At 38.7% G+C, this 26257-nt stretch overlaps 1 protein-coding gene across 1 annotated transcript in view; it reads left to right on the top strand.

Annotated features, from left to right (window-relative positions):
* Positions 1-26257, top strand: part of SPIRE1 (spire type actin nucleation factor 1) — a 134270-nt gene that overhangs the window by 78388 nt on the left and 29625 nt on the right. The window contains exons 4-8 of the mRNA XM_082046309.1: positions 3387-3512; positions 13482-13565; positions 14608-14772; positions 21929-22015; positions 22402-22531. Coding sequence (XP_081902435.1) covers positions 3387-3512; positions 13482-13565; positions 14608-14772; positions 21929-22015; positions 22402-22531 — 592 coding nt within the window. The remainder of the gene's footprint in view (positions 1-3386; positions 3513-13481; positions 13566-14607; positions 14773-21928; positions 22016-22401; positions 22532-26257) is intronic.

Raw genomic sequence — 26257 nt, 5'->3', positions numbered from 1 at the left:
AAACATCCCTTGTGTTAAGCTCTGGACACGCTTTGCATTCATTCTCCTTAGGATAGTTTTAAGTTGTACCATGAGGGATGAAAAGGAAAGCATCAGAATAAGCAGCGTACAGGAGCTTCCTTTCCTCGATGAACACCAAATGGCTGGAAAAGACTGGAGACCTGATCTTAATCCTTCTTGCACCTCCACCACTACGACATGGCAAGAGCAGGAGTTCATTAGGTGGCTGTCCTTTCATATCTCAATTATTCAGACATTCTGGCTGTGATTTTTGTGTTACAGTAACATAGCTTTTCAAGCACTACTATCAAAAAATCAAATATGTGATTTTTAATTTTTTTTTTAAGTGGATAAATATCCTGAACTTGGTCTACAAGTGACATTTTGTACTTGATTTGCCTTGCCTGCATAGATTTTGCAGTATTTTTTAATGTAGAAGTTATAGTTTGTCAACAACATGCTCTGACTAACGTGCAAGTACAATATATTCCAATGAAGGGGAAAAAAGTCTGTCCTGTGTGCATTTTCCTTTTTCTTCAGGCTTACCTTCACCAATTCAAAAATTTATGCTAAGTCACTTGACTTAATGTTACCACAAGAGTTTTTTGTATGTAATGCATCTTCACATAGTATAATATCACTCAGAGACTGATTTTTCAGAACATGAAAGTTAGTAGGAGCTGGTGCCCCTCTTTTAATATCTGCAGTCTAACATTTACAAACCAAATGGTTAACTTTTTATGTGGTTGCTTTTGTAACTAAGTTTAGCAGCAGGCATTTAATTTTTTGGTTTTTGCTTTACTTCTTGTTCAATAATAGAATCAAGATTATATCCATCCCCTGCTTGCACTTGCCACCGCTGCATTTCATTAATTTCTCAATATTTAATGCAAATTGCTTCTAATTAACATGCTTCTAAATAAAGAAAAAAAAAATTCTTAAAAACCTGTGTGCAATCTGTATAATAATAAAACTTTATTCTCAGCTGTGAAGACTCATACCATTTTATGACCTTTTTGAAATTGCTGTTGTTGTTATTCTGATAGTTATTGTTATTCCTGTAAGTGTTTTATTTTAGAATGAAACCCTTTTTATCTGTGCTATAATTAATAACCAGAAATAGCTTACTGAAAATATAGTAAGGCAGGTAAGCACATGGTTAGTTACTCAGAGAAAGGAACACAAATTACCCGTACTCAAAATCTGCTCTTTTAAATGTTCCGACTTTTTCATTATGTCAAAGGAAATATTTAGTAGCTTCTATCTTTGTGGTATGCATCGTCACTGTAGCGCACACTAGAGGACCATCTGTTATAGATTTCCTCCCTTTACCTGCAAAGGAGGTGATATGATTTGGAAGGATGGAAGGCATATTTCCACACAGACATGTACTCTTACCTTATAGTCTTTTTATGACTAAAAGGAGATATGTGTGTGTATATATATATATATATGTGGATATAATAATCAGAATAGGATATTGCAGGAGTCCAAATTGTGCCTATGAAAATTTATGCAAGAAGTTGCCTAAATCTGACCTACCTCTGAAGTCTGTATTGTTGTACTAATTGGAAAAAATAAAAGATAACGAGGGGGCTGTGGCCTTAGAAGGTAACATGTCAGTGAGACGGAACCACTGAAGAGATGGTTCTGCCCTTCCTCCCTTTCCCCCTTTCTCCCTGCTCTGGCAGCGCATTCCCCTTGCTCCTGTTTGCCTGCACTACTACGCCTGTATCCGTGCCGTGAGGAATTATTGTCTCCTGCCCCGCTTCCTCTGTGGTGTTAATTTATGCCCGGGTGAGTAATTCTCTCTGAGCGAGGGCACGAACTCCAGTGCCAGCATCAGGGCATCTGTGGACACGCGCGGCTGGAGGCCACAGGACCGCACCTTTCAGTGGCAGTATGGATTTAAATCAAATGGAAAGCAATCTGGAAAAGCAGCCCGAGCTTTACACGCGTTGTGCCCCTTGTTACCGCCGTGTTCACTGTAATAACAGGAGAGATTTAGACAAATGTGCCACTAGGCTCATTAAGGGCTCTTCTTCTAAAGGGGCTTTTGTCTCAAGCTTCGGGTCTGGAGGTCTGAATGCAGCCACCTAGCGCCTCAGGTTTTGGTTTTTTCTTAGTTTTAGCTCTATAGCTATAGTACAGCTATATATAGATATATATATATTATATATATAATATATAATATAATAATATATATATAAGTACAGCTATATATATAATAAATAGCTACTATAAAACCACAGCAACAAGATAAATTTTAAGGCCTTGGTTAAGATTTTGTTTTATCTTAATATATGCACCATTGTGATATATTATATGGTTGCTCTAGTTTTGCCTTTGGGTTTTTTATTTAAAACTGTTTAGGGAACAAATTATAGATGTTATTTTGTTCTGTCCATTTCCAGCCAAGATTTCCATGACCAATACTTACAGGTGATGGATTTGCCTTAGGGGAAAAAATTATTGCAACTATTAGCATCAGTGCTGAGAAATTCTACAGTAGTAGAAGCTGGATGTTCATGAAGCTTGATGGTGCTCATACCATTCAGGTTCTCTGTTTTAAATAAAAAGGCTGGTCTCAGTGAAACTTGTCTTGTTGCAAATGGGAGCTGCTTGTTTCACTCTAAAAGCGATGCTGGACTGACAACAGTAGTTGTGAATTATTAGTAGTGATTTGTGTAGACTTTCAGAGTTTTTGCAGGTTTAGTGTACCTGAAAGCATTTATCAGTGTTTCTTTACATCAGCTGGGCTTGTGTCTGGAAATGTTAATGAACGTCTGAGATGAAGCAACAAGCCTGTGCTTCCATGGTTCTTGCTCATTTTTGAAACCTTTGTATTGCTTTAAATAAATTAAATCAGAGTTTCAGCTTCATGATTACATTTTACTTTTTTCCTTGCTTCACCTTCTGTCCTCTCATAAATTGATAGGGACACTGTTCTCTTCCACATTCTTAGGAAGCTAAACAACACTTACTGTGTTAAGGCTAGTTTGAATTACGTAAATTTTCCCAAAATTCGATACTGTAAGATTGCTTTTTATCTTCTTCACAATTATGTTGTCTCATTTATGTATATATGCATTTATTTATTTATTTATTTATTATTTTAAAGTGAAAAGGCAGTGTCTTGGTTTTCAAAGATTTTCAGGATGCGGTCAACCAGTCCCCTTACCATCCGTATAGAACTCATCTCATAAAATAAATGGTAGCAGAAGGTTTAGAAAATGCACCCCCATTTCTGCCTGAACTTGAATGTCTCATGGATTTTTGTGCCCTAAGTATTCCATTGCATTTGCTTTCATGTTAGCTCATGCTCTGTAGCATTAATGAAAGCAGTGGGGCATTGTTTTGATATTACTCTTTGTTTTTCTCTCTAGCTGTGTGCTGCCCACCTGCCAACCCGATCAGAGGCACCAAACCACTATCAAGCAGTATGTCGGGCTCTGTTTACAGAAACAATGGAACTGTACACTTTCTTGGCCAAAATTAAAAGTGCAAAGGAGGTAAGCAGTCTGAGAAGGTTTTCTACTTTTGAGCTCATTACTGTGTGAACCAGGCTTACAAAATCACTTTTGTACTCGGCCACTAGTGAACGTCAGATACTTGAGGAAATGATCTGTAGTATTCAGAGAGAGCAGTTCTACAGCTGAGATTTTTTTTTTCTTTTGGCTTGTAACCATTTACAGGTGTCTTGTAGAAATAGTTATTAATTGTAACTAACCTATTTGGGAGTAAAAAAAAGATTTTCTTCGGGGAGTTACACATTGCATATGTGCATCCATTCCTGCATGCATATGTGCAAGGTCTAAAAACTTCTCTGGTGTTTCAGGGATGTTGTGAAGTGTCACAGCTTTACCTGTTGTTCCTCACCTCCTTCTCATGCCATGTCTTTGGCTGAGAATTATCCGAGATTCTTCTTGCTGACATTTTGTCCCCAATCAACAGCTTTCCTTACCTATGATGTGATTGCCTTGTTTGTCTCTTGCATAGGCTTCACCACAGAGCCAACTTAAAAAAGAAATATTTCCTCCTGTAGGTCATGATGCTGATGTTCACTGCCCGCTTGGATGTTACTGTTGACTGAAGGGCCATCCTATGAACCACTGCAATTAAATGGTCTGGCTGAAGGATAACTTTTAGGGTGGGCAGATGATTTTTAACTAAGATAGCTTCAGTGATCTGGCCTGCAGAATGGCTCCATAAACAATTTTATTAACACAGTGGAGGTGTTGGCTACATTGGAAAACTAGTGGGTGAGGGGAAGGGCAGGGAAGGGAAAGATGCTTCTTAAAGCTGGTTTCTTTACCAAAGTTATCTTGTCACGTAACGACACTCTCATAATTTTTCTTTTTAATAAGTCCCTGAAGGATTTTCTTTTCTTTGTAAGTCAGTACCTTTGAAAAGCAGGATGGGATTTTACAGCCTGATCTCAAAACTTTTCTGCTGCAAGAGACAGAGCTATTCCACCCACGCACACATAATCCCACTGTTTTCCTTCGTCTGGTTTTTGGAAACAAACACAGCACATACCTCCCCCCAAAAACAAGAAGTCATTCCTTGTCAGATTAATGAGCTGAATCAGCTCATCAAAGGGTCAGATGAACCTCAAAGCAGCACAAGAGAGCTTTTATCTTCACGCTGCTGGGGGAAGACACAAACCAGGCAGAGGCATAGAGGACTGGCGCTGTCTTTTCTTCCTGGTGGAGAAGCATCTGTCCAAGGGGGAGAATCCCTCAGAGATGTTTTTCTGTTGCACAGGGTCAAGTTTCATCTCCATTTTTCCTCCTTTAACTGAAGCAGCATCACACAAGGATAATTTTGACAGTGTCAGTGCAACTAAAGAGCCACCTGATTTCCAAAATGCCTGTATTGCGGTTCATCTGCATCCAACACGCCTGATACAGCGAGCAGACGGTGTAGAGTGTCTCTGTGCTAAATCTGTCTCCTGAACCGTGACATTATTAATTTCACATCTTGGTTTTTGACTGCTCCTTAATGTTCTGACCACCAGACATACTTATTGAGAGACCTGTGCTAGAAATGCCTCAACTAATAACTATTGCAAAGGCCATATTGAGGCTCAAAGATAAGACCCTTTGGAGTTTTTCTTTCTACTCAGATAGGAATTATGTTTCCAGTAGTTCTTGAACATTTTGGCCACAGAAAGCACTATTATGACGTCTGTTGTCAATGTCAAAACAAAATATCGTCTTTTATAACTACTTTAAGTTAAGTTAACAATGATGTTTTAAAATTTATTTTTAAAATAAAGGGGTATTTTGAATTTGCAAATTATTTAGTCACCTTGTAATTGGATATGAAAAACCAACAGTATCTGATCGCACCATAGAGCATACTATGAGTTAATCCCAAATGAAAGAAACCATTTGCCTCTCAAAGGTTGTTAGGCATTGATTCAAAGCACATTTAGGTCAAAGGAAGTAATCCTTCTAGATGGAATTTTGGCCCTACTGAAATGAGCAAGACTTTTATTGCTGCACCTAACCAAGGCCAGAATTTTGATATTCTGATTTCATTTTACACTGGGTCAGTCCCCCTGTAGGCATGCAAGAAGTGACCAAGAAAACTGTCTTACAAGCAGCTTTTGGAATCTGAATACTTTGGTTTTATGATGTGCTTGATCCTTGCTTATAGCTTTCATTTGACTATAGATTTAGAATGTATTTAATTTTGAAAATAAGGTAGCATACAAAGAAAAAGATCCGTGTGAAGAAAATATCAGGTAGAATGCTTTAAATCTTGCTAGACCATTTTAAAATGACCTCTGTAGTTTTCACTTTAGGCAAGCAGGACTCATATGATCACACTAGGTTTGTGCCAGTAAAAGCTGTGGTGTTGTTTATGTGCTTTTCTCTCTTGCAAATACGTAGAAGGATCTTAATTCATGAGGAATACAGTTAAATACATTTAAGTCAATAAATTCCTTTTCTGTTTGTTATTGTCAGATGAGTATTGGGTATAAAGGAGAGAAACACTTAATACTTCAGTAAGGATATTTTGTTGTCATTACCTTGTGGTGTTTGTATTGGCAGTTAACTGGGAAAAAAAAAGTTATATACATCAGCTCCAATTTTAACAAACCTTATGCTGTGTGATATTGTGTTTGTTACACTAAAGATGCCAGGAATTTTAAACTGTTAGTTTATTTCAAAACCTGATGGCTTTATCTGGAGGTCTTCCTTTAAAATCCCTCAGACCTAGACACAGTTGAGGATTGGAAATCAAAATGAAATTGAAAACACTAAAAGGGAGAAAAAAATCCTCTAAAATTACTTAAAATAGCTTACCTATGAATAAAATTGTTGTGAAATCCCATGGATTCCTTCTAGGGCCACTGGATGGCATCTGGGTATCTGTTTCCCAGGTATATGAAGATCATAGTTTTAACTCAGTGAGTGCTTAAACAGCCCACTTCATTGTGGTGGAAGAGGGAGAATTTTTATCTGCAGAAATGCATTTGGACCCAATCTGACCTGTCTTTTACTACAGCCCAGGACCGGTTTAGATGGTAAATAAACTGTGAAAGAGGCAGAAAAAATATTGCTGTCATGCTGTTTTCAATTTGGCACTGTAAAAATTTGTCAGGATTCTGAGAGTTACAGGGTTTCATGAGGGACAGATCACAAGGCAGGAAGGACAGGCATATAGAGTTGTAACATGTTTTGTTGCTGATATATATACTGAGTAGTCATGTGCTCTCCAGTCTATCATGTGAACATCCCTGTCATATAACAAATGGAATGCAGTTTCAGAAAGGGTTTTATTGGCATGCATTTGGGTGAGTGCATTAATCAGAAATGATGAAGCAATGAGTGAGCTGTTCAGGTCATCTCAATGGATGTCAAATAAAACATTTAAGGCACTTTGTCACATACTCGATGCTGTGTGGTTTTTATTTCCAGTCTGCCTGTGTATGAAAAGTCAGCAGTAAAGCTGACTTGCAGACAGGAAGACGGTACTTCTATTCTTAAAGAGAATTAAATGTTTAATGTAGTGGATGCACAGGGCAGGACTCAAGCCAGAGTTGAGAAAGGTGTGATACTACTATTGCAATAAGAAAAAAAAATAGAGTAACAGTAGTAAAAATGCCCATTTGTGTGGAATGCCAGCAGCAACTCCAAAGGTAGGCTTGAAATTAAGTTAACAAATCTGATCTAACTTTGCATCTTTTTGCAAGCTGAAGTTTTTCTAGCAAGTTTACTGCAGTGTTTTTTCAGCTTGCTGGCAGCATCTGTACACTGCTTAGACTCTGAAAGCTGCCTTTGCTGCACATCCACCCCGGGTACCCTCTGCTGCCATCCAGAAGTGGTCTTCTGATGGGCCAATACCTCCTAACTCTGTTTCCTACTGCTTAAGCATTTAGCACTGATGGCAAAAATAGAGTACAACTTGTTTCTCGTCTCAGGCAGTGAGCTCTTAACATTACAGTAGGAAAATTCCACAAAAAAAGGGGCTCCCTCCCTTTTTTTTATCTACTGTGCGTGGGGAAAAATGGTCAACGAGGTGGAGGAAATGCATGCATGTGTGGTCAAGGGGAAGGTAGTTTGAATATCTGCTGAAAATGGACCTCATGTAAAAGAAAAGATTAATCTTTTTCAGGATCATCCAAAAGTCACTGAGATCATCTTTGTTGGCACCTAGCCATAGACAGGAATGTAAGCACAGATAAGTGATGTCCATGAGATAAAGCAAATGCTCCTGCTGTGGAGTATCTGAAAAGGTCACACACGTTGCTCAGAAATTGCAACAAGTGTGACTGAGAGAGACAGGGAGAGACTGTGCAAGCACAGGAGAGCAGAAATTTCTGCTCTGGATCAGACCAGGGATCCACCTGCCCTGCTGTCCACATAGTGAACCTGCTTTATTGAGGGGACATCTGCCCTAGGCCTCCTGCAGCTCCCTCATGCTGCCCAGTCTTGTCTTCTGGAGTTTGTGTTCCATGTGTGCTTCATGCCTGGGTGAGCCCACAGTGTGCCCTTGTCACCAAAAAATGTGAAATATTGCCTGCAGTTCAAGGGATGTGATCCTTCCCCTCTGCTCAGCACTGGTGAGGCCACAGCTGGAGCACTGGGTCCCATTCTGGGCTTCCCAGTACCAGAGAAACATGGACATAAAAGGCCCCATGAAGGGCCACAAAGATGATGGACTGGAACTTCTCTCCTGTGAGGAAAGGCTGAGAGAGCTGGGGCTGCTCAGGCTGGAGAAGAGGAAACTCTGGGGGTCTCATCTACATCTACAAATACCTGAAGGGAAGGTGTAAGGACAGATCCAGGCTCTTTCCAGTGGTGCTCAGTGACACGACCAGAGGCACTGGACACAACCTGAAACACAGATAGTTCCTTCTGACCATCAGGAGACACTTTTTCGCTGTAAGGATGACTGAGCACTGGCACAGGTTGTCCAGGGAGGTTGTGAAATCTCCATCCTTGAAGTTATTAAAAAGCTGCCTGATAATGGCCTTGGGCAACTGCCTCTGGGTAGCCCAGCTTGAGCAGAGGGTTTGGACCAGATGACCTCCAGAGGTGCCTTCCAATCTCAACCGCCCTGTGAGTGGTACCAGCAAATGGTGATGCCAGCCCGTAGCAGAGCCAAGCATTCATGGCTGTGCTGTGGTTGATAAACTCCACAACTGGCATGGCTGGTGCTGAAAGTCACCATGCGGTCCTGGGCAGCATAAAATACAAGTGTCCAGTAGGCAGATGTGTCTTAATCTGCTGCAGTAGATTTGACTCATCTCTCAAAAGTTTTTAGAGATTGATTTATGCCCTAAAGCATCAAAATTAATATTCCTTCCAAACTAATTAAGATGGTGTATAGTTTTATAATTGCAGTGCCATCTTTGCTTGCAGTGAAAGTCTGTGTTCATCAAAAACTCGTCCATAATTTCGTTATCCACAGTACACTTTGTAATTAAGTTTTTGGTAGAATACAGATAAAGCTGCCAATCTGTCATCTTCATACTGTTCTTTTAAATCATGTTGCCTTTCATTTCTGTCCTTTCTGATGTGGAATCAAAATTCTTTCCGTCTACCTGGATATATTTCAATCTGATCTGTATGAAATGTAAACATACAAATTCTAATTAAGTACATGAGCAGAAATGAAATTGTTCCTTTCGTTTTTTCCTGGTTTCATGCCATGCGAAGACTCAATTTGAAAACAGTTAATTAAAAAAGTCAAGTGTTGCTTTCCATGGCTATACTGGTGTATTATTTGTGCAAAATATGATAATAGAGATAGTTAATAGGTACCTAGACAATGTTAATGGCTAACTTATTTTGGAAAGGTGGTCATTGGCTAAGTGACTCTGAATAGTCTTGTGACTGTAAAAGCTGTTAAATACCCTGCTGCTTTCATTTTCAGAAAGCACAGCTGGAGAAAGGAGTTGATTCACAAACTTTTCTGCTCCAAATTCACTTTTGCCAGCACATCCAGACTTCTAGTGACTCCACTTTTCCAACTGTGTTGCCATCAGGCTTGCAGACCCATGGTGATTCGTTTGATCCTTCAATGTAGGTGCTTTAATAAGGGAAAAGGCTGCTGTTTTGGTTTTGTGGTTGGTTTGTTTTTCTTAGGTGATGCAGGCACTGTCACTCAGTAAGTGTTACATGCACTTGGTTTGGAGCTTTTTTGCCTCTTTGAATATTGCCCTTTCCAGAGCTGAGCAAAGTGTGTTGGTCCAGACCACTATTATATGAAGACCTTTGTCTGATACCCATTCATGAGGTTTTCATGGACTGGTTTAACTGATGCTATTCCCACGTTTGAGTTACAAGGGGTTTGGATCTTTTCGAAGAACTTGAGTAATACTGCTGGCCAAGCCCTTAGACTTTACACCCATCTTGGATAGCTGAATATATAAAAGCAAGTTTTCCCCTATGTGAAGGTTATATTTTTTAAAGCTTTGCCTAGAAGTGCAAGAATTTTTTATTAGTTTTGCAGGTAGCAGCGTAAGAAATGATTCCTAAATAAGGAAATCAACTGAGAACTGCAGTAGACTGTGTTCTGCAATTGGTGAAAGACTAAGTCCAGATCTGGATTCCCAAGAATGCCATCTTCATTAAAACATTGCGTGTTAGAGAGCATTTTGTGGTAGCAAGCCTTTGACGTTGTGCTGACAAGTGTCTTATATAAACTCCCATCTGTCAGCGAGCCCAGGAGAGCGCATCTAAAATGTGGGACACTCAGCAGCAGCAAATCAACTGCCTGCTTTTAATAGCACAGCAAGACGTTTGAAGACATTTGGTATTTTTATTACTAGTTTTTGTCACAAAATGCTTTTTTTTTTTATTTTTTTTTTTTTAGTGACCAAATGCTGTAATGGTTTTAAAAAAGCCAAAGCTGTTGAAACACTCACTTCCTACACATCCAACCCTTATTTCCTGAATGAATGCCCAGGCTATAATAGGTGAATCAGGTCTGTGGTTCTGGGATCATTTAGAAAAACCCTTCTAAGATGTTTCTGTGTTTTGAAATGGAAACCCATTTAGGCCATGTATTTGTTATGCTGTCATAGCTTTGCTTAAGCCGTTGTGCCAAGGGTGTAAGTACAAGTGGCTGCAGCCACTGAGGTGACTCAGATTTTGGATCCCAGTTAAGTTCTGACAAATGGCCTCTTGTATCATGAATGTGTCGGTTTCCATAATTTATGATCGAAACAAATGCTGAAACCCACTGATGCTGGCCGGGGATGCTGGAGGGAAATTATAATATTTCATTTAGACTGGAAGCTTAAAGATAATCATTTGTCACTGTGAATTTATTCCTTCCTAAGCAGCACCTGACAGGTGCAGAAGAGTTTAAAGAAGCACTGGCTGCAGGATCTCTCTTGCTATTTCTTTTTCTCCCCAATCCTACAAAGCTTTCTGACATCTATGGTGATGGAAATTCCTTTTCTTTCTACTGTTCTCCACTAACTGCGTGGTGAGCTGCATTTAGAGGTCCAAGCTGGGTGCCGTGGAGGGGAGTGAACCATCCCTGCAAAATGCGGGTCTGTGCTGGTGTGAGCGATGCAGCTGGAGCACTCAGCTGCGATGGGGAGGAGCAGGAGCCCAGCTTTGGCAGTGGCCTGTGCTTGGATCAGCTCCTTTGGATCACAAAACTGCACTTTGAGAGACTTATCTCTTGGTTGGCAGGTTTTGCTTTTGCAGCTCTCCAGCATCGCTTACACCTGGGCTTTCTCGGGTAGAAACTGCCCCTCTAGCTATGTTCCAGAGAGACTAATTGGATGGTTGCCTTATTTGGAACATCTTTCAGCTGTTCAGGGGGTTTCTTTGTTCCCTTCTTATTTTCAACTGTTAAGAAAAACAGGTTGCAATCTTTTTAGCTTCATGGAATATTTATGTCAATCAAAGGCATGAGCCTTTGGGCATAAACGAGCCCAGTAAACTGTATGGTAGGGAACGTGATTGCCGAGATGGGTAGTTGCGGCAAATCTTGTTGAACGGTCAGAGCAAAGGTTAAGCAGCTGGAACATGTTATTTTTTTAAAAATTAATGTGTACCTTCAAATATGGAAAGGAACAGCAAACCTGACAGCTGTGAGCTCGTTTACCAAGGTTAGCTTTTTGATTACAAAGAGGAAAACGAGAAAGTATGAAAATGATTGATTTATTTTTTTTTAATTTTGCAGTTTATCAGTGTTAGCAGTTTGCAAGAAAGCAACTAATTTACAGTTCAGAGATACCACATTTGAAATGATTACTGAAACTCTATGATACAGAAAAGAAGATACGCTAGGCAGCAAAATACACAGAAGTGAGGCCTTTAAGATACTCGTTCTTTCCATTTTCCTTTTTTTTTTTTTTTTTTTTTCCTTAGAGAAGGGTGATTGTCTGTAAGTGTCAGACTGACTGCAGCAACAGGACCAACACACGTTTCTGTAAAGACATTTTTTCCCAATGGGGTATCCTCTGGTGATGCTGCAAGTCATGCCCAAATGTTCCCGCATTGTCCCATGGTATATTTGCTATTGTAGTGTAGGTGATTTATGGATCTTTCAGTAAATGATGTATTTTATTTTTATAGGGCAATGGTAGTATTTCTTCTTTGATATGAAAGCAAGTATGTTATTTAAATAAGACAGTAAACAACCCATCTGATCTCTTTCCAAAACCTCTGTGGTGGCTGACTCTCATGTGCTCTCTCTGTAACCAGGTTTGGTAGATACTTGCACTCTGATAAATGTGCAAGTTAAACACTCTTCCAGTGAGGGCTTTCACTTCTTCCACTGAAAGGATGGCAGTTTTGGAACTACTTCCAGGAAAATAATTTTTTACAGAATAAGTTTATTTTTAAGTTTTATGGGAAGCTCAAAAACTAAATTGAGACCAATTGTTCAGTTCTATTAAAGAAAGAGTTGAGTACTCAAAAGTGTGAAAAAGATTATTGATAAATACAACTGTTGGACCTCTGACCTGTTGCTTTAGTCTCATAAAATAAACAAGTAGTTAGCAGAGGATTTAACTATCTATTTTGAATACATTACTGAGTACTTAGAAAGCAGATCAAATGAAACATTGTTAGGGATTTCCTGGAAAGTACAAGTGGAATGTAGTATTAAGAATTTGTTTGTACGTCTGATTCCAGAACATTTCAATACAGAGGTAAACCAAAAAACAGCATTTTGAATATACAGTTCTTCGTGTGTATGAGATCATTTCTGTAAAGCCACGGCCTTTTAAATCTTTTACTTGCATTTCCCTATGTACAAGCTTGCCTATTCTTTGGTCTACTGTAATTTTTAATCATTTTTCATTTTATTAGTAGTATGAAAGCTTTTTTTTGCCCCTTTTCAGACAATCTTTTCTGTATTTGCATGATCTGATCTTGTTCACAAATAGCTGTTTTTACCTTTGAAAGATCTGTTTCTCTTCCTTACATGATTTTATTACTCCGATTTCAGAATAAATAACCATGTTATACAGACTACTTGATATCAATATAAATGCAAGTCTGTCACTATTCAGTTTAAAGGATTTCTCAAAGTTTATTTCTCCTCACAACTGACTTTCTGGGAATTTCTCCTCTACAAGAGTGAGTTGTCTTGAATTCAACAAGTAACAATAATTTTGGTATTAATGACATCCTTACTAAGTCAGTAACATTTTCTGTGTTGTAGCTGAACAGACCTGCTAGGTGGTTGGGTTTTTTTTTCTGTGCATAGCCTGATTTTAGCATTATTAACATTTCTATACATGATTTTCATCTGGTATGCTGTTATCTGAAGTACTTTTGTACTCAAAACTTCAGATTTTTTTTCCAGCATTTAAGGAAAACTTTTCAATGAAGAGAAATATACTCAAATAGTACTTCAAGTTACTTTTACAGTCACGAAACATTCAGTAGAATACCTAAGCAACATAAGTTAACCAGTGTCAACAATTAAGCTTCAGTTTTACTTGAGAGCAATGCCACCATTTGTTTGTTGACTCATTTTCTTTTCATTGGCAGAATCTGAAGAAGATTCAAGAAATGGACAAAGAGGCAAGTGATGAATCCAGCACAGATCTTGATGACTTAAAAAATGCTGACTGGGTAAGACAACAATTGAATAGTGATTCAGCATCATTACTAGCAGTTTATATTTCTTTATAATGCTTACCTAAAGTCCCTTGTTTTATTTTAAAATCAGTGCGTGTTGTTTTTGTAACCTATGAATTCATAGTAAGCCATGACAAGTTAGAACCAAATGAATTCTCAACCTTCCTTCTCAGACAGATGAGATAATACAAGTATCCAAGCATTATCTTTTTTCTTTAGACTGGTTTTGTAGAGAAGCTTTTGCAATTTAAGAAGAACTGGACATTTAGGCAGGTATCGTGCTGACTGCCCTTCAAAGGGCAGAGCCATCAACTCAGTTTCTCCAAGGGTGAAAGAAAAATGTTGCAGAGAAACTCTTAACAGAAAGTAGCTTGTTTTGTTTTCTAGTTACTATTCTTGCCAGTTCATAGAGGAATACTATGAGGTTCTTAAAAATACTTGATTTCAGTCTCCCATTCTTCTATCCACCACATGTTCTTCCTCCTCTCCAGCCATTCTTGCTGCCCAAAAAATGAGAGGGGGGCATTAGAGCCTCAGAGCAAAAGGAAGTTCAGTACTGAGAGAATATTGCTAAATCTTAGGACTTGGGGTCTATTCCAAAATTTCTGTTTGAAGAACAACTACTGGGAATTTTTGCAAGAAAGTTCTGGGCCTACAGGAACCAAAGTTTTAGATTCAATCACTCTTTTAATTCCCATACTGTTAGCTATAAGTCTAGAAACTTTCCTGACATGCTTGCAGTATATTTGAAATGGAAATATAGAGGTATGATATGAGAATTTCAGATTCTTTTTCTGTATTATCTTGGAGACAACCATCACTTGAGGTGAGACTGCAGTCATGCTGAGTTCCAACGAAGTTTTGTTACATTCATGAGGGTTAAAAATAGACTTAAATAAAATGGGGTTTGCTTTGTGTGTTAAAATAGTACAACTGTGCTTATTTGGTGGAAAGGGGAATGAACAACTTTGGTTTAATCTGAGGTGGTATTCAAGGGTAAAGTATCAAATAAAATTTCTCTCTGTTTTCTCTTCAGGCTCGTTTTTGGGTACAAGTGATGCGAGATCTCCGGAATGGTGTTAAACTTAAGAAAGTTCAAGAGCGTCAGTACAACCCGCTCCCAATAGAATATCAGCTCACGCCCTATGAAATGCTGATGGATGATATTAGATCCAAACGCTATACCTTAAGGAAGGTCATGGTAAGTCAACAGAGTCACTAAAATTTGTCAAATCTGAAATGTTCTTTTCCTTTTTTGTCTTCTTATTTTTTTTTCTGAGAACCTTGAAATTATGATTTCATGTAAATAGTAATGTTTATGGTTTTGATATGGCATCTCGAATTTACATAGTATATTGAGGGTAAAAAATGTGAAAACAACAAATATTGTGTATTTTGTTTTCCATATGGCAGACATTTAACATTCTGAAAGAAATACCTACATATCATATGCTTGGACAAATAACTTGTGTTGGTTTTATGATAATGCTAAGAGTCACATCAGAAGTCCTGTCACACTTTCTGCTGAGAGATTATTTTAGGCTCTTCTTACTGGGGAGAACATTTATTTTGAGTTACAACATAATTTTTGGAATTCCAGAACGTAAAGTGCTACCGTGTTGTTACATGAGTGGTACTGTGACGGGAAAGGAAAACCTACAGTGATCGAAAACTTAGATTACCTATGAACTATATTGCAGCGTTTGAAAACTTATGTTACCATGATCTGTTATGAATTTTCAAGGAACACTCCATGTAAAAAAAATTAAATCTTCAGTTTGTAGAAGATGACCTTAATTATTTTCAGCATATCCTGTTGCTGCCTTCAAGTCAACACTATGCCAAAGCAAGCTGGAGAGTGTTGATTGGTCTCATCCTCCTAGATACTCATAAAGGTGCATGTAAGATTGATTTAGGGCACTCTTTTTACCAGAACCCATTTGATATTTAGTGGTGTCTCCCTGTTCTTTCTTTCCTTTTGGTTTATAGTCTGTTCAACATTAAGGTGTTTTCCTGATAAGCTAGCAACTGATCTGAAGGGCCCCTTGCCCTCGTAGGACATTTTAAACCCCTTTGTCAAAGGCATAAATTTGGTCAATGTCAATATTTATACTGTGCACTTACTTATCTTTGCCTGGCATTAGTTACAGTGGAAGCATTGTCTTAGAATATGCAGCGTCCAAATGTATTTGCTTTCCTAACAAAACCTCACATAACCTTTGTTAGTGAGAAAGCCATGATTCCACCAGAAAAAATCAGAGATGGGGGTGGAAAGGAGACAGAAAGTGTATGGTTTGTTCTATCAGAGATCATTAGAAAAAAGAATAAAGGAAGACAAAATTAGAACAACTACATGGGGAGCAAATAAATGAGTTCTGTTAGAAGTATAAATGCCTTTTATGTATGAGCTGAAAGTACTTTCCTAATCACGATCTGGATTTTGACTATCAGATTGTATTTATTTTCTGCAGCAGATGTTGCTTAAATATTAAATCAATAGGGTAAAATACATACCCAGGTCTTGATGTGATCTCTTTCTGCTAACAAGTGAGAGAACTGCGCTAAGTGTTCCTGCTTCCCAGTGCAGAAGAGGAACAGTCCCCTCAGGACCTCGCTTCCTGTGTGCAGTCAGTGTAGCAGTTTTGTTTGATTGGGATCCCCTGGGTCATCTAATTTTGCTTTTGTCAAACTAGCCTCAAATTCACCTTCTGCTGAGCAAGCTCCTGCCTCTTCAGAAGAGATTTTCTTCATTATATGGTAGGTCATGGGGGCACAGCTGTTCCTCTGCTTATCCAGACTCTCGCTGTATACGAAATCCCTGCAAGCATCTATTTTTGTCCTGCTATCTTGCCTGCTAGGTAGGTTGTCCAAAGTGACCTCTGGACATAAATATGAATTGGGATTACAGTCAGCTGCAGGTACAGTACCTGTAGTGCTGTCTGTGATGTGGTTGTTGGCTTAGTTTGACAACTGCTAATGACATTGTGTTAAAAAAAATCTTCTTACTGGAAACCTTAAATTCACTAACTTGGATTCTGTTGCAGGGTCTCCTTGAAAAATGTGCAAAGCATGCACAACGATGAGTGCAGATTGACATGAAATGTGTGGAGCCTGAAGGATTCAAACAAAAATGCAAGTTTAGTTAGATCACAGCATCTTTTAGCTGACCATCATGGGTCGAAGCTGATTATATGGTTTAGTGCTAGAGTTAGGTTATGGTTGGACTCAATGATCCTGGAGGTCTCTTCCAACTGAAATGATTTGATGATTCTATGATTCTATATGTAATCCCATCAGAGAAAACTGTTGTGGTTCTTGGGAAGAGGAGAAAAGGACAAAAATCTGAAATCTGAATTTTAAGGCAGCCTGGGCAAGATGGATTATGTTGCTTTCTATCAGTCAAAACAGATGTTTGGCAAAATTTTTATTAAAAGCAATTTTTTGCTTTAAATTTATAGAGAGTATTTTAAGACTTGTTAGCTTGTGAAAATGCATATGCTGCTAATAATAACAAGAGGTTAAGTACATTTTTTAAGCAAATGAGATGCAACATGAAGTCTTTACTGTTCTTTTTATTAATATAATGCTGTATTTAAAAGGGTAACTTGATTTGCCCCTGACTGCTCAGTACTCTGAGTAGAAACCAGGAAAGGAACAAATGTTCCTATAGGTACATTGCTCAGGAACTATTTTGGTGTTTCAGACTATGAAAAGTGTTAGTTAACAGATGCCAATAACTGGAGCTGTCTGTTCTCGCCCGTCTTCAGTCAGCGTGCAAAGATTAAAAATGTTTTGAAGATGTAAAATGCCAAATTCTGGGCTTTTTGTAAATAACTGGTTTAACTAGTTTCAGTCATGTTGGCATTTCTGTTTCAGTACAAATGAAAAGAATTTCAAATTTGTCATTTCTCTATCCCTCCAATGCAAGTCCTTGTTTGTGTTGTTGTTGTGGGAAAAAGATAAGTTTAATCCTGGCATTTTGTAATCTTTGCATGTCTACCTGAAGAGATTTAGTAGCATTTTTCTTCTATGGAGTGCTCACTCCCAAAAAAATAAAAAATTGTGAACATTAGGAGAGTCAACACTTGGAAATGGGGAAATTTGAGAATTAAATTACTCTTACAGGCATATTTTTTCTTTATTATGCATATGTGTTAAGCTACAGCTTCTAATTCCACACTGGTTGCCAATTAGCTCCCTTTCCTGCCCACCTCCCCCCTCCAAGATGTGCACCCTTCACTGCATTCCTTGAGCAGCGCTTATTGGATGATAACTGATATCTCGTATGTTACTTATTCAATTCATGGCCATGAGGTGCCTTTTATGTAGTACCCAAACTCAGCATTACATTGTATAGCAGTGAAATTCTTCACAGGCAACGATGCTCTTTGTATTCGAACTCTTCACAAGTACCTGTGATGCAATGGTATTCGCTTGGACATGTTGCAAAAGGTGAATATATTATATATATAGGCTTATAGGTTGAAGCTATTATTATAAAAAATATCCAGTAAATTGAATGTCTAATCTGAGAATCCTGTGGCATAGTTGTTTGGGTATTTTTATCAAAAAATTATTTATTTCTTTACATTACTTACATTAATTGCATTAACAGCTGTGCATGGACAGGATTTTCATGAGCAAGATTTCAGATGTTTCAAGCTGGACACAGAGAATGTGAGGAAAAGACTTTGCCCAGTTTGTCCAGCTGAGCATTGTGGAGTCTGTCGTGCTCTAATGCACAGCTCTGACTCGGTGTCACTGAGGGGTATCCAGCTGCTTGTAGCGGGGAACTCGCCTTTTTCATCCTCTGCCCTCATCACACGTTTCTGCAGAAGTTCAGGAGTCCTCCTAGGCAGAGCAGTGAGCTTTGCGGTTCCTATCATGCTTTAGGGGTATTCCGAGAAGGACTGACTCTGTGCAAGTACTGTGGTTATTATGTGGGATTGTAAACTTGGATCTGTAACAGATGTGCAGGAACAGCAGCCTGAATACAGTGGCTTATGACGTGAAGCACCAAAGCACTTCATTCCTGGACACTTGAGCTTTCTGTGTGGTGTCAAATACACACTGTGTAACAACTATATTAACCAAAAGCATTATACTGTCTGCATAATGAAACATGGCAAATCTGTATCTACTTAAAACAGACCTTTATCATGAGCTGTTCTGGAAATGATGTAGCATGCCCTCTCTGGCTCTTTCAGTGTCCATGCAATTTCATTTTAAATGAAAATTTCTACATAGTACAAAACAATATCAGTTTATTGATGCCTCTTAATTAGAGATAGCACTCTCCTACTTCATGCTGTCACCTTTTACAGTGAGACAAAGAAATGGCTGAGATAATTGCATGTCAATGATAAGTGGTGTTTCTTTTGTGAATGTCACGTGCAATGTACTTCTTGTTCAGGATCACCATATGTAAAGCTCACGCTTTAGCCAAAGGTTACTAAGTACCATTTGCAGTTATTTTTTAAACTACAAATCCATATTTATATATTAAAATGTGATGGTAGCAGGTTGTGAGTGAGTAGATGATTACATGTTAATTTTTCTGTGCTTTAGCTGTCTAGATGTCTAAATTTCTGATTGAATTTTATAATCCTTGTTATGCTTTCCCTACACTGCCAGTTTTAATGCATACTTCTGTACAAAAGCTGTTTTGTACACATGAAGACTTAGGATAGTTTTACAGTGTTTTGAGGTATTTATTTAAATACTATTTTGCAATTGGGGCCAATCTGGTATGTGGGAAAAGAAAGATAATTTTGTTGGGTGTGGTGTGTGGTGTTTTGTCTTTTTTTCCTCCTGCATGTATCATGGCTGCATCTGTGCAATATATCTCTGATTTAGATTTTAATCAAAAGCCATTCATTTTAATTAACTAAAAGATGCATATGAAATTGTTCATTACAGAAGGTTAGTTTGAGTAAAGAAATAGGTCTAGCGTGGACAGAGAGTATAAAAGCTTCCCCTTCAGTGTCTTTCATATCAGCATCTTGTTTGGGTGCTGAATACAGGTTGGGTTCTGCCACCAGCGCTCCTGCTCTTGGCTGAGAAACATCCACTTGCTTCACCACCAGCTCCCCGCATATCCTGTGGAAAATCACTTAAGCAAACCTTGCATTCCTCCTTTTCCAATCAAATGGGAATACTGATACTAATTATACCCTTGGTGGTGCTAAGTCAGGGCGTAGAGTGCCCTGAGGTGAAAGGCTCGGAGCCATGTATAATTTATTTCATATTGTCATGCAGAGGGTTGTTCCCCAAGGCTGGAATGGAGATTATCAGTTTACAAAATGGCTGTTCTGATGGTAATAATTCTCAGCTCCAGCTATCAACTTTGACATCTGATGAACAGTAACTCGAGGAAGAGAGACTCCTCATTTCATTAACGATCCCACAAAGCATGCTGGCCTCAAAAAATTGCTCAGTCTTTAAACAGAAGAAATCAATCACACCACTTAAAATAATATTCTCCTCGTGATAAAATGTCAGGTCGCTGTTTAACATAAACCTCTTCAATTTTAATTTTTCTGAGCTATTTTTAGGAAGGTGATGCATGTTGCGGAGTTTAGCAGCTTGGTGTTCTCTGCCAAGCTGTATGAAATTTACTTTAAGGAAGCGAAGGAGCTGTGCAGGGGGAACAAATAGAATTTGGACCATGTCTGGGGTAGGATACCTCCAGAAAGAGTTCCCAGGAAAGCAATGAAGTGTTCCCCAGGAGAGACTCTCATCGGCTTCCTTATCGTGGCTGTGATGAATCTTGTCTGGGAGGCTGTCACGCTGCCTCAGCCTGGAAACAGGGCAGAGCTTGTACAGCAGCTACATGAACATTGGGGAATTTCAATTTGGGATCACATTCAGGTGACTTTGTGGGCATTTAAAACCATTTTTCTGACTGCAGCATTCCTTCTGGTTAACAAAAGTGCACGCGATTTGACAAACCAGAGCTGTGTCTTTACATGTATTTTCTGGCTACAGAACTTGTATGAATAGTCTCCCAAAATAAAATGAGCCAACTGACACTTAAAAAGGAAAAAGAAAAAAAACAAAACTGCTGAAATTTGGGACACTTTGATCTAAGAAATACGGTGTTGTGGGAATTTCTGTCAAATTGGAGCACAGGGCTGATAGCCAGCTACTGTGTAGTGGTAAGAGGTACCAGAAGGATGCCTGGCATAGGATGTTCTCTCATCCCTGACAGTGTGCTTGGGCACTGTGCTACATGAAGGCTGAACCTGACAGGTGGATTTTTTTAAGCAAATCTGTACACTTATTCCCATTTACCAATCTCTAAATTCTCCACGTGATAGGAGAACTTCCATTTTCTTCTTTTATATCCTGTGCATACAGCGAATTGCTGACTCTTTCCTGTGACGTGTTATATCCTGTGCATACAGTGAATTGCTGACTCTTTCCTGTGACGTGTTGTATATGGTGTCACGTCTAAATGAGGTAATCAGAGAAAGACATGTCTGTCTCCCTGGAGAAAACCAACCAACCAAGCAAACAACCCTTAGTCAGCCCTTGTTCTACAGAAATATATGTTTTATAGTGAGGAAACATGCTTCCCGTACTTCAAATGGCATGCCATGGCATTCTAGTGATTTGTTTTCTAGACATATTAACAAACTTCATTTTTCGCTTGAGTAACCTTTAAAACACAGGTGAAGAGGTAGCTATGAAATTACGCTCAGGGCTTCCTTCTCCTCTTTCTGGGATTTACATACAAGGGCAGCTCTTCATGGCCAGAGCAGCAAGATGAAGGCAAAAAAACAAGGGGAACATATTTTTCAACCAGTGCTACAAGCAAATCATTGGTGATTGTGCCAGATATAGCTTAGCTTTCAGGTCAGTGCTTGGGAGATGGTAAGGAGCTCAAGAAAACTGGGGCCTTAAAGAGCATCTCTGTTTTCTCAGGGGCTAAGAACAGGGATTTAGAGACTGTGTAATGGTTGACAGTGAGACATGGTTCAAATAAGTGTTTTTTCAAATGGTGTTGGCAACTTTTCTCCCAAGCAAGATAGTCTTCATCTGTGTTCTCCCATAGACACGATTGCAGCCTTGACATGCAATTTCATCATTTCAAAATCCTAAGTATTACTGATTGAAGCTGTGGTTATTCTGCAGCCATCTGCAAAGCTGAAAAGCTGTCATCTGCTTTTTTTGCCTGCCTGTGCTCTGCACATGGATGGTTGCTCTGCTCAGGACTGGTGGGGTTTTACATTGGGTGCAGGTGCCAGAACACTGCAAGCTCTGTCAGGGTTGTTGTGAGCTTTCAATTGATCTCATCATCTGCATGAATATGAATGCAAAACACAGAAATGAATATTTCACTTTCTCCTTTCCAGGTCAACGGTGACATTCCACCTCGATTAAAAAAGAGTGCCCATGAAATAATCCTGGATTTCATCCGATCGCGACCTCCATTAAATCCGGTATGTAATCCAGTGGGCTTCATTCCTAACAAAAATGTGGCTTTTAAAAGCATGTTTGTGTCCAGGGAACATGTTAAATATTATGTTTTCTGACATGGGATTTCAAAAAGATTGTCTTTTGTGTATAGAATGTGATATCTTAAAAGAACAGCGTGTAATATCTTGCACTACCAGTTAGCAGCTGTAATTACCAGCAGCCCTTTATCTCTGATAAATCATTATGAATTGGGGAAAAATACAATCCTTTTTCCAATTTCAGTGAGTTTTACAATTAAGTGCATATAAAATCACATCACAACATTCCAAACATTTTTTGGAAAAAAATATGGAATCTACTTTCAAGGAAGGACTGGTTTACGTAGACGTGATTATCTTTATATCCCAAGGCATCAGCAAGAAAATTGAAACCAACCCCACCACGGCCGCGCAGCCTTCATGAAAGGATCCTGGAGGAAATCAAGGCAGAGAGGAAGTTACGTCCAGTCTCACCTGATGAGATCAGGCGCAGCCGGCTGGGTAAGCACATTGTTGGTTTTCACCTGCAGCATCCACAGAAAACTGCCCACATAAGAAGCAGCAATATTAGTGATACTTGTGCAGATTTCACAGAAGATAAAATTATTCTCGTCCCTTCAGAAAAAGAAGGAACATACAGGCTTTGCTAGGGCTCTGCGATCTTTGTGCTAAGTTGTATTCAAAAATAAGATACTGCATCATTCAGCTTGGTTCCCTTCAAGTTTTTAATGTAAGTATTATATAAATTTAATGGCATTATATTGCTTGTTGCACATGACAGATTTGCTCAGAATGGCATTGGTGTTGCTTCTCCACAGTGCAATATTCCACACGTCTGCAAGAATTCTTTACATATCTGTTTTTAATTAATTTTATTCTGTTTCCTGTTGTTATTGTCATCAATGTCCTTATCTTAATTTAAAATCTTTTATTTCATTTACTGAATCTATTGCTTTAATTTTGAATCCAAATCTTTGCTTCATTTTCTCAGTTATGGAACATGTGTTCGTATATATTTTCGTGGCCAGAGAGTTCAGACCTGCACTGCACAGCGTTTCATTTCCGCAGTGTATATTCAAGAACCTGCTATGAAATTCACCAATACTATGCTTTCCAACAATCAGCAATTTGCATTAGTTCTATGGTTCTGATGACAAAAGCATGACAAATACTGTCTTACCTTGTGACTTACATTTCTTTAAGCGCACGGTATTTATCTGTATCAGAAAAACTGACCTAGCTGGATTTTTGAAGAGCAAAAGTGGCATCTTATGGCTGAAATGCATGTAATAATCCACGTATGTACTCCCTGTCACTGCTTTTTGCAAAATATTTGTGCTTGCCACATGTGCTTAAAGGCACTGCTCCAGATTCGAGTGGATTGTGACGACCCATTGTCTCCAGAGAAAAACAATTTCATCAGTCTTGCTTTGTTGTGTTGTTTTGGAAGTGCTTGGTAGAGTTTGGTGAATGCTTGGGTGCATTTTTAAAAGCATGATGTTTTGAATATTGTTTCTTTGGGCCTTCCAATTTCTGGTTTGGATGCAGTTTGTGCTTGCTGTATCAATTAAGGTTTCTAATAGGCCTGGACGTTTTTCCAAATGTAGGAAGCTTGTAAAAATTTGGAATGATTCCTTACTTTTCTTTCAAACACTCAATTTCAGTATTTTAAATGTTCTCCATCTGGGAACTATCATGTCCTCTCAGGGGCAGCAAATATGATCTAATAGATCTTTAAATTTTCTGACTGATATAAATTATGTCAAACCCCTTTAGTAAACAGTTTCTAAAAACTGTTAAATTTTGGAGTATTCCTGGTTAGGACTTCATGTGCTGATTTCCCTCCAATGAGGGATACCTGTCTTCAACCAATTCTTCCCTTTTTGTTAAAGAATTAATTTTTTTGAGTTTTTTTGAACTACGGTTATTCCCCTTTAGTCCAGGGAATCATTTCGATTAAATGCCATATTACTGGAGGTTTAGAAGGGGATGCATTCACATTTTACTTCTCAAGTGTTTATTTCCTGCTGGCATGAAGAAGAAAGAAGAGCAAAGGCCTTGAAGATAATTTTCCTCATGTTGAAATACAAGGTTTTTTTCTTTCTCACATTGAAATGATTGTTATGTCCAAAGTTCCTTTTAGAATAAAACGCGTTTCTGCAAAATTGGGAATAGAGTAATGCTAGTGGCATTCAGTATGGTACAAATAGATCTGCCATATAGTTTAGATGACCACTGAATGTAATTCAGTGTAACAGCGTGTAAGGTAATGAGGCTTAAGGATTAAGAATCTAAGTAGAAACACCATGTGGGACATTTGTGCCATCTGGATGCATAGATAAGGTTCTTAGGGACATGGTTTAGTGGTGGACTCGACAGTGTTAGGTTAACAGTTGGGCTCAATGGTCTTACAGATCTTTTCCAACCAAAACAATTCCATGATTCTGTCATTTGTTGCTATTAAAAAGAAGGTGGAAAAAAAGAGCATTACAGTGAAATATTTGAGAGTATAAGGTATGTTGCACATGTGCCAGTTACTGCCTGTTGCTCGGTTGATAGCAGAGCACAACTACACTTGACTATTGAGGTGAGCAGGGCTGCACTCCTTCAGTTCCTCCTCTGTGACACGGGTGGACCTTTGGCATGTTTTCCCCAGCAGCCACAGGCCTTGTCCCTCTGCTCTGCACAGCACATGCCCACGGGTAAGATCTTCTCTGCCCTGGGCTGCCAGGGCTGGCTGTTCTCAGTCTAAAACTTCATTGGAAATGGTAATTTGATTCTTGGTAGCTGTTCTCACAAAGGGAGAGGTTTGACTGGAGGAATTGGGGTGAGCTTTCAAATGACCTCATGAAATCATCAGAGTGAGCTACGGAGACAAACACAGCCTTCAGGTACATGTTCTTTTAATTAAAAGCATGGATTTGTGACTGCAGCAAGTTGAGTTAATGAAGCATGGAGAAAGCTTTTTTTTTTTTTCAGGTATATGTTTTATCAACCTTCAGTTAGGACTCAGCATTAGGTGGTAAATACCCTTATGCTTTAAAATGTATTTGCCTTTCTGCTACATTTGGACAAGGATTTAGATGCTGTTTCTGTACCTGTTGTCTGTGACTGATGTTGTCTCGTTAATGAACTACAGGAAAAATACCCTGACTCCCAAATTTGGCTCTGAGACAGCCACCTACTCTGTTCACCACATAGATTGAGGTGTCAAACTCATTTTCACCGGGGGCCATATCAGCCTTGCGTTTGCCTTCAAAGGACCGAATGTAATTTTAGGAGCAGTTACATTTATATAGTCCTAAAATTGCATTCGGTCCTTTGAAGGCAACCGCGAGGCTGATGCGGCCCCTGGTGAAAATGAGTTTGACACCCCTGACATGGATCTGTTCTCATGAGCAAAACTTGTCCCGGCACAAACTTTTTAAAAAAATCTTTTAATGCAGTGGTATGTGAGTCTGACAGGCCCTTTCCTACCACTTTGCATGTTTATCACCTGTCAAGTAAGACAGATAAGCTGATGTCAGTTTCGATGCATTTTTGTACATTCTTGTCACTGGGCTTGGCCTGCTTACTTGGATTAATGCATTGGCATTTTGTTTTCAGTCGAGAAATATTTTGAGTGTCTGCTCCCTGAATTACACAGTTTAATTAGAAATATACATAGATATTTCCAGAAATAAAGAACATTTGACCACTTTCTTATCGAAGAATAAAATGGTTAGAGAATCAAAGATGAGGATAATACTATGAATACATTTTAAAGGCTAAATCCACCTAAGGTTTTTAAAAAGAAAAAGAATCAGCACAAATCACACTGTGTTTGGCCTTTTTTCCCATCCTTTTCAATGAAACTACTGTTCAAGCCTAGCTTGAGTGTCTCTCTTTATTAGTTTAATTATAATCATTGGAGATTATGCTTTAAAAAATTAGAAATATATTTATTTCAGGTCACTGAAACTTGTGTGAAGTGTGGCTTTGTACTTTCAATTTTTTTCAGCTCTTTCTCTCCTCTGTCTCTCGTTTCCCTCTCCCCTTTCTCTCTTTCATGGCATTTTAATTGAAAGTATTCCATTTTTAAGATACTTGCCTCTTGTTTTGATATTTGATTTGTTGAATTCCAAAACTCTCATTCTAAAACTATACAAATACATTTATAACTGCTTGGTTTGCAAGTCCCATTTGTGCTACTATAGTTTTCAGACTTTGAGCTTTACTACAGTAAAG

The sequence above is a fragment of the Streptopelia decaocto genome (genome assembly GCF_964273445.1).
Source record: "Streptopelia decaocto genome assembly, chromosome: 2".
Taxonomy (NCBI): domain Eukaryota; kingdom Metazoa; phylum Chordata; class Aves; order Columbiformes; family Columbidae; genus Streptopelia; species Streptopelia decaocto.
This window is presented reverse-complemented; position numbering and strand designations above follow the sequence as displayed.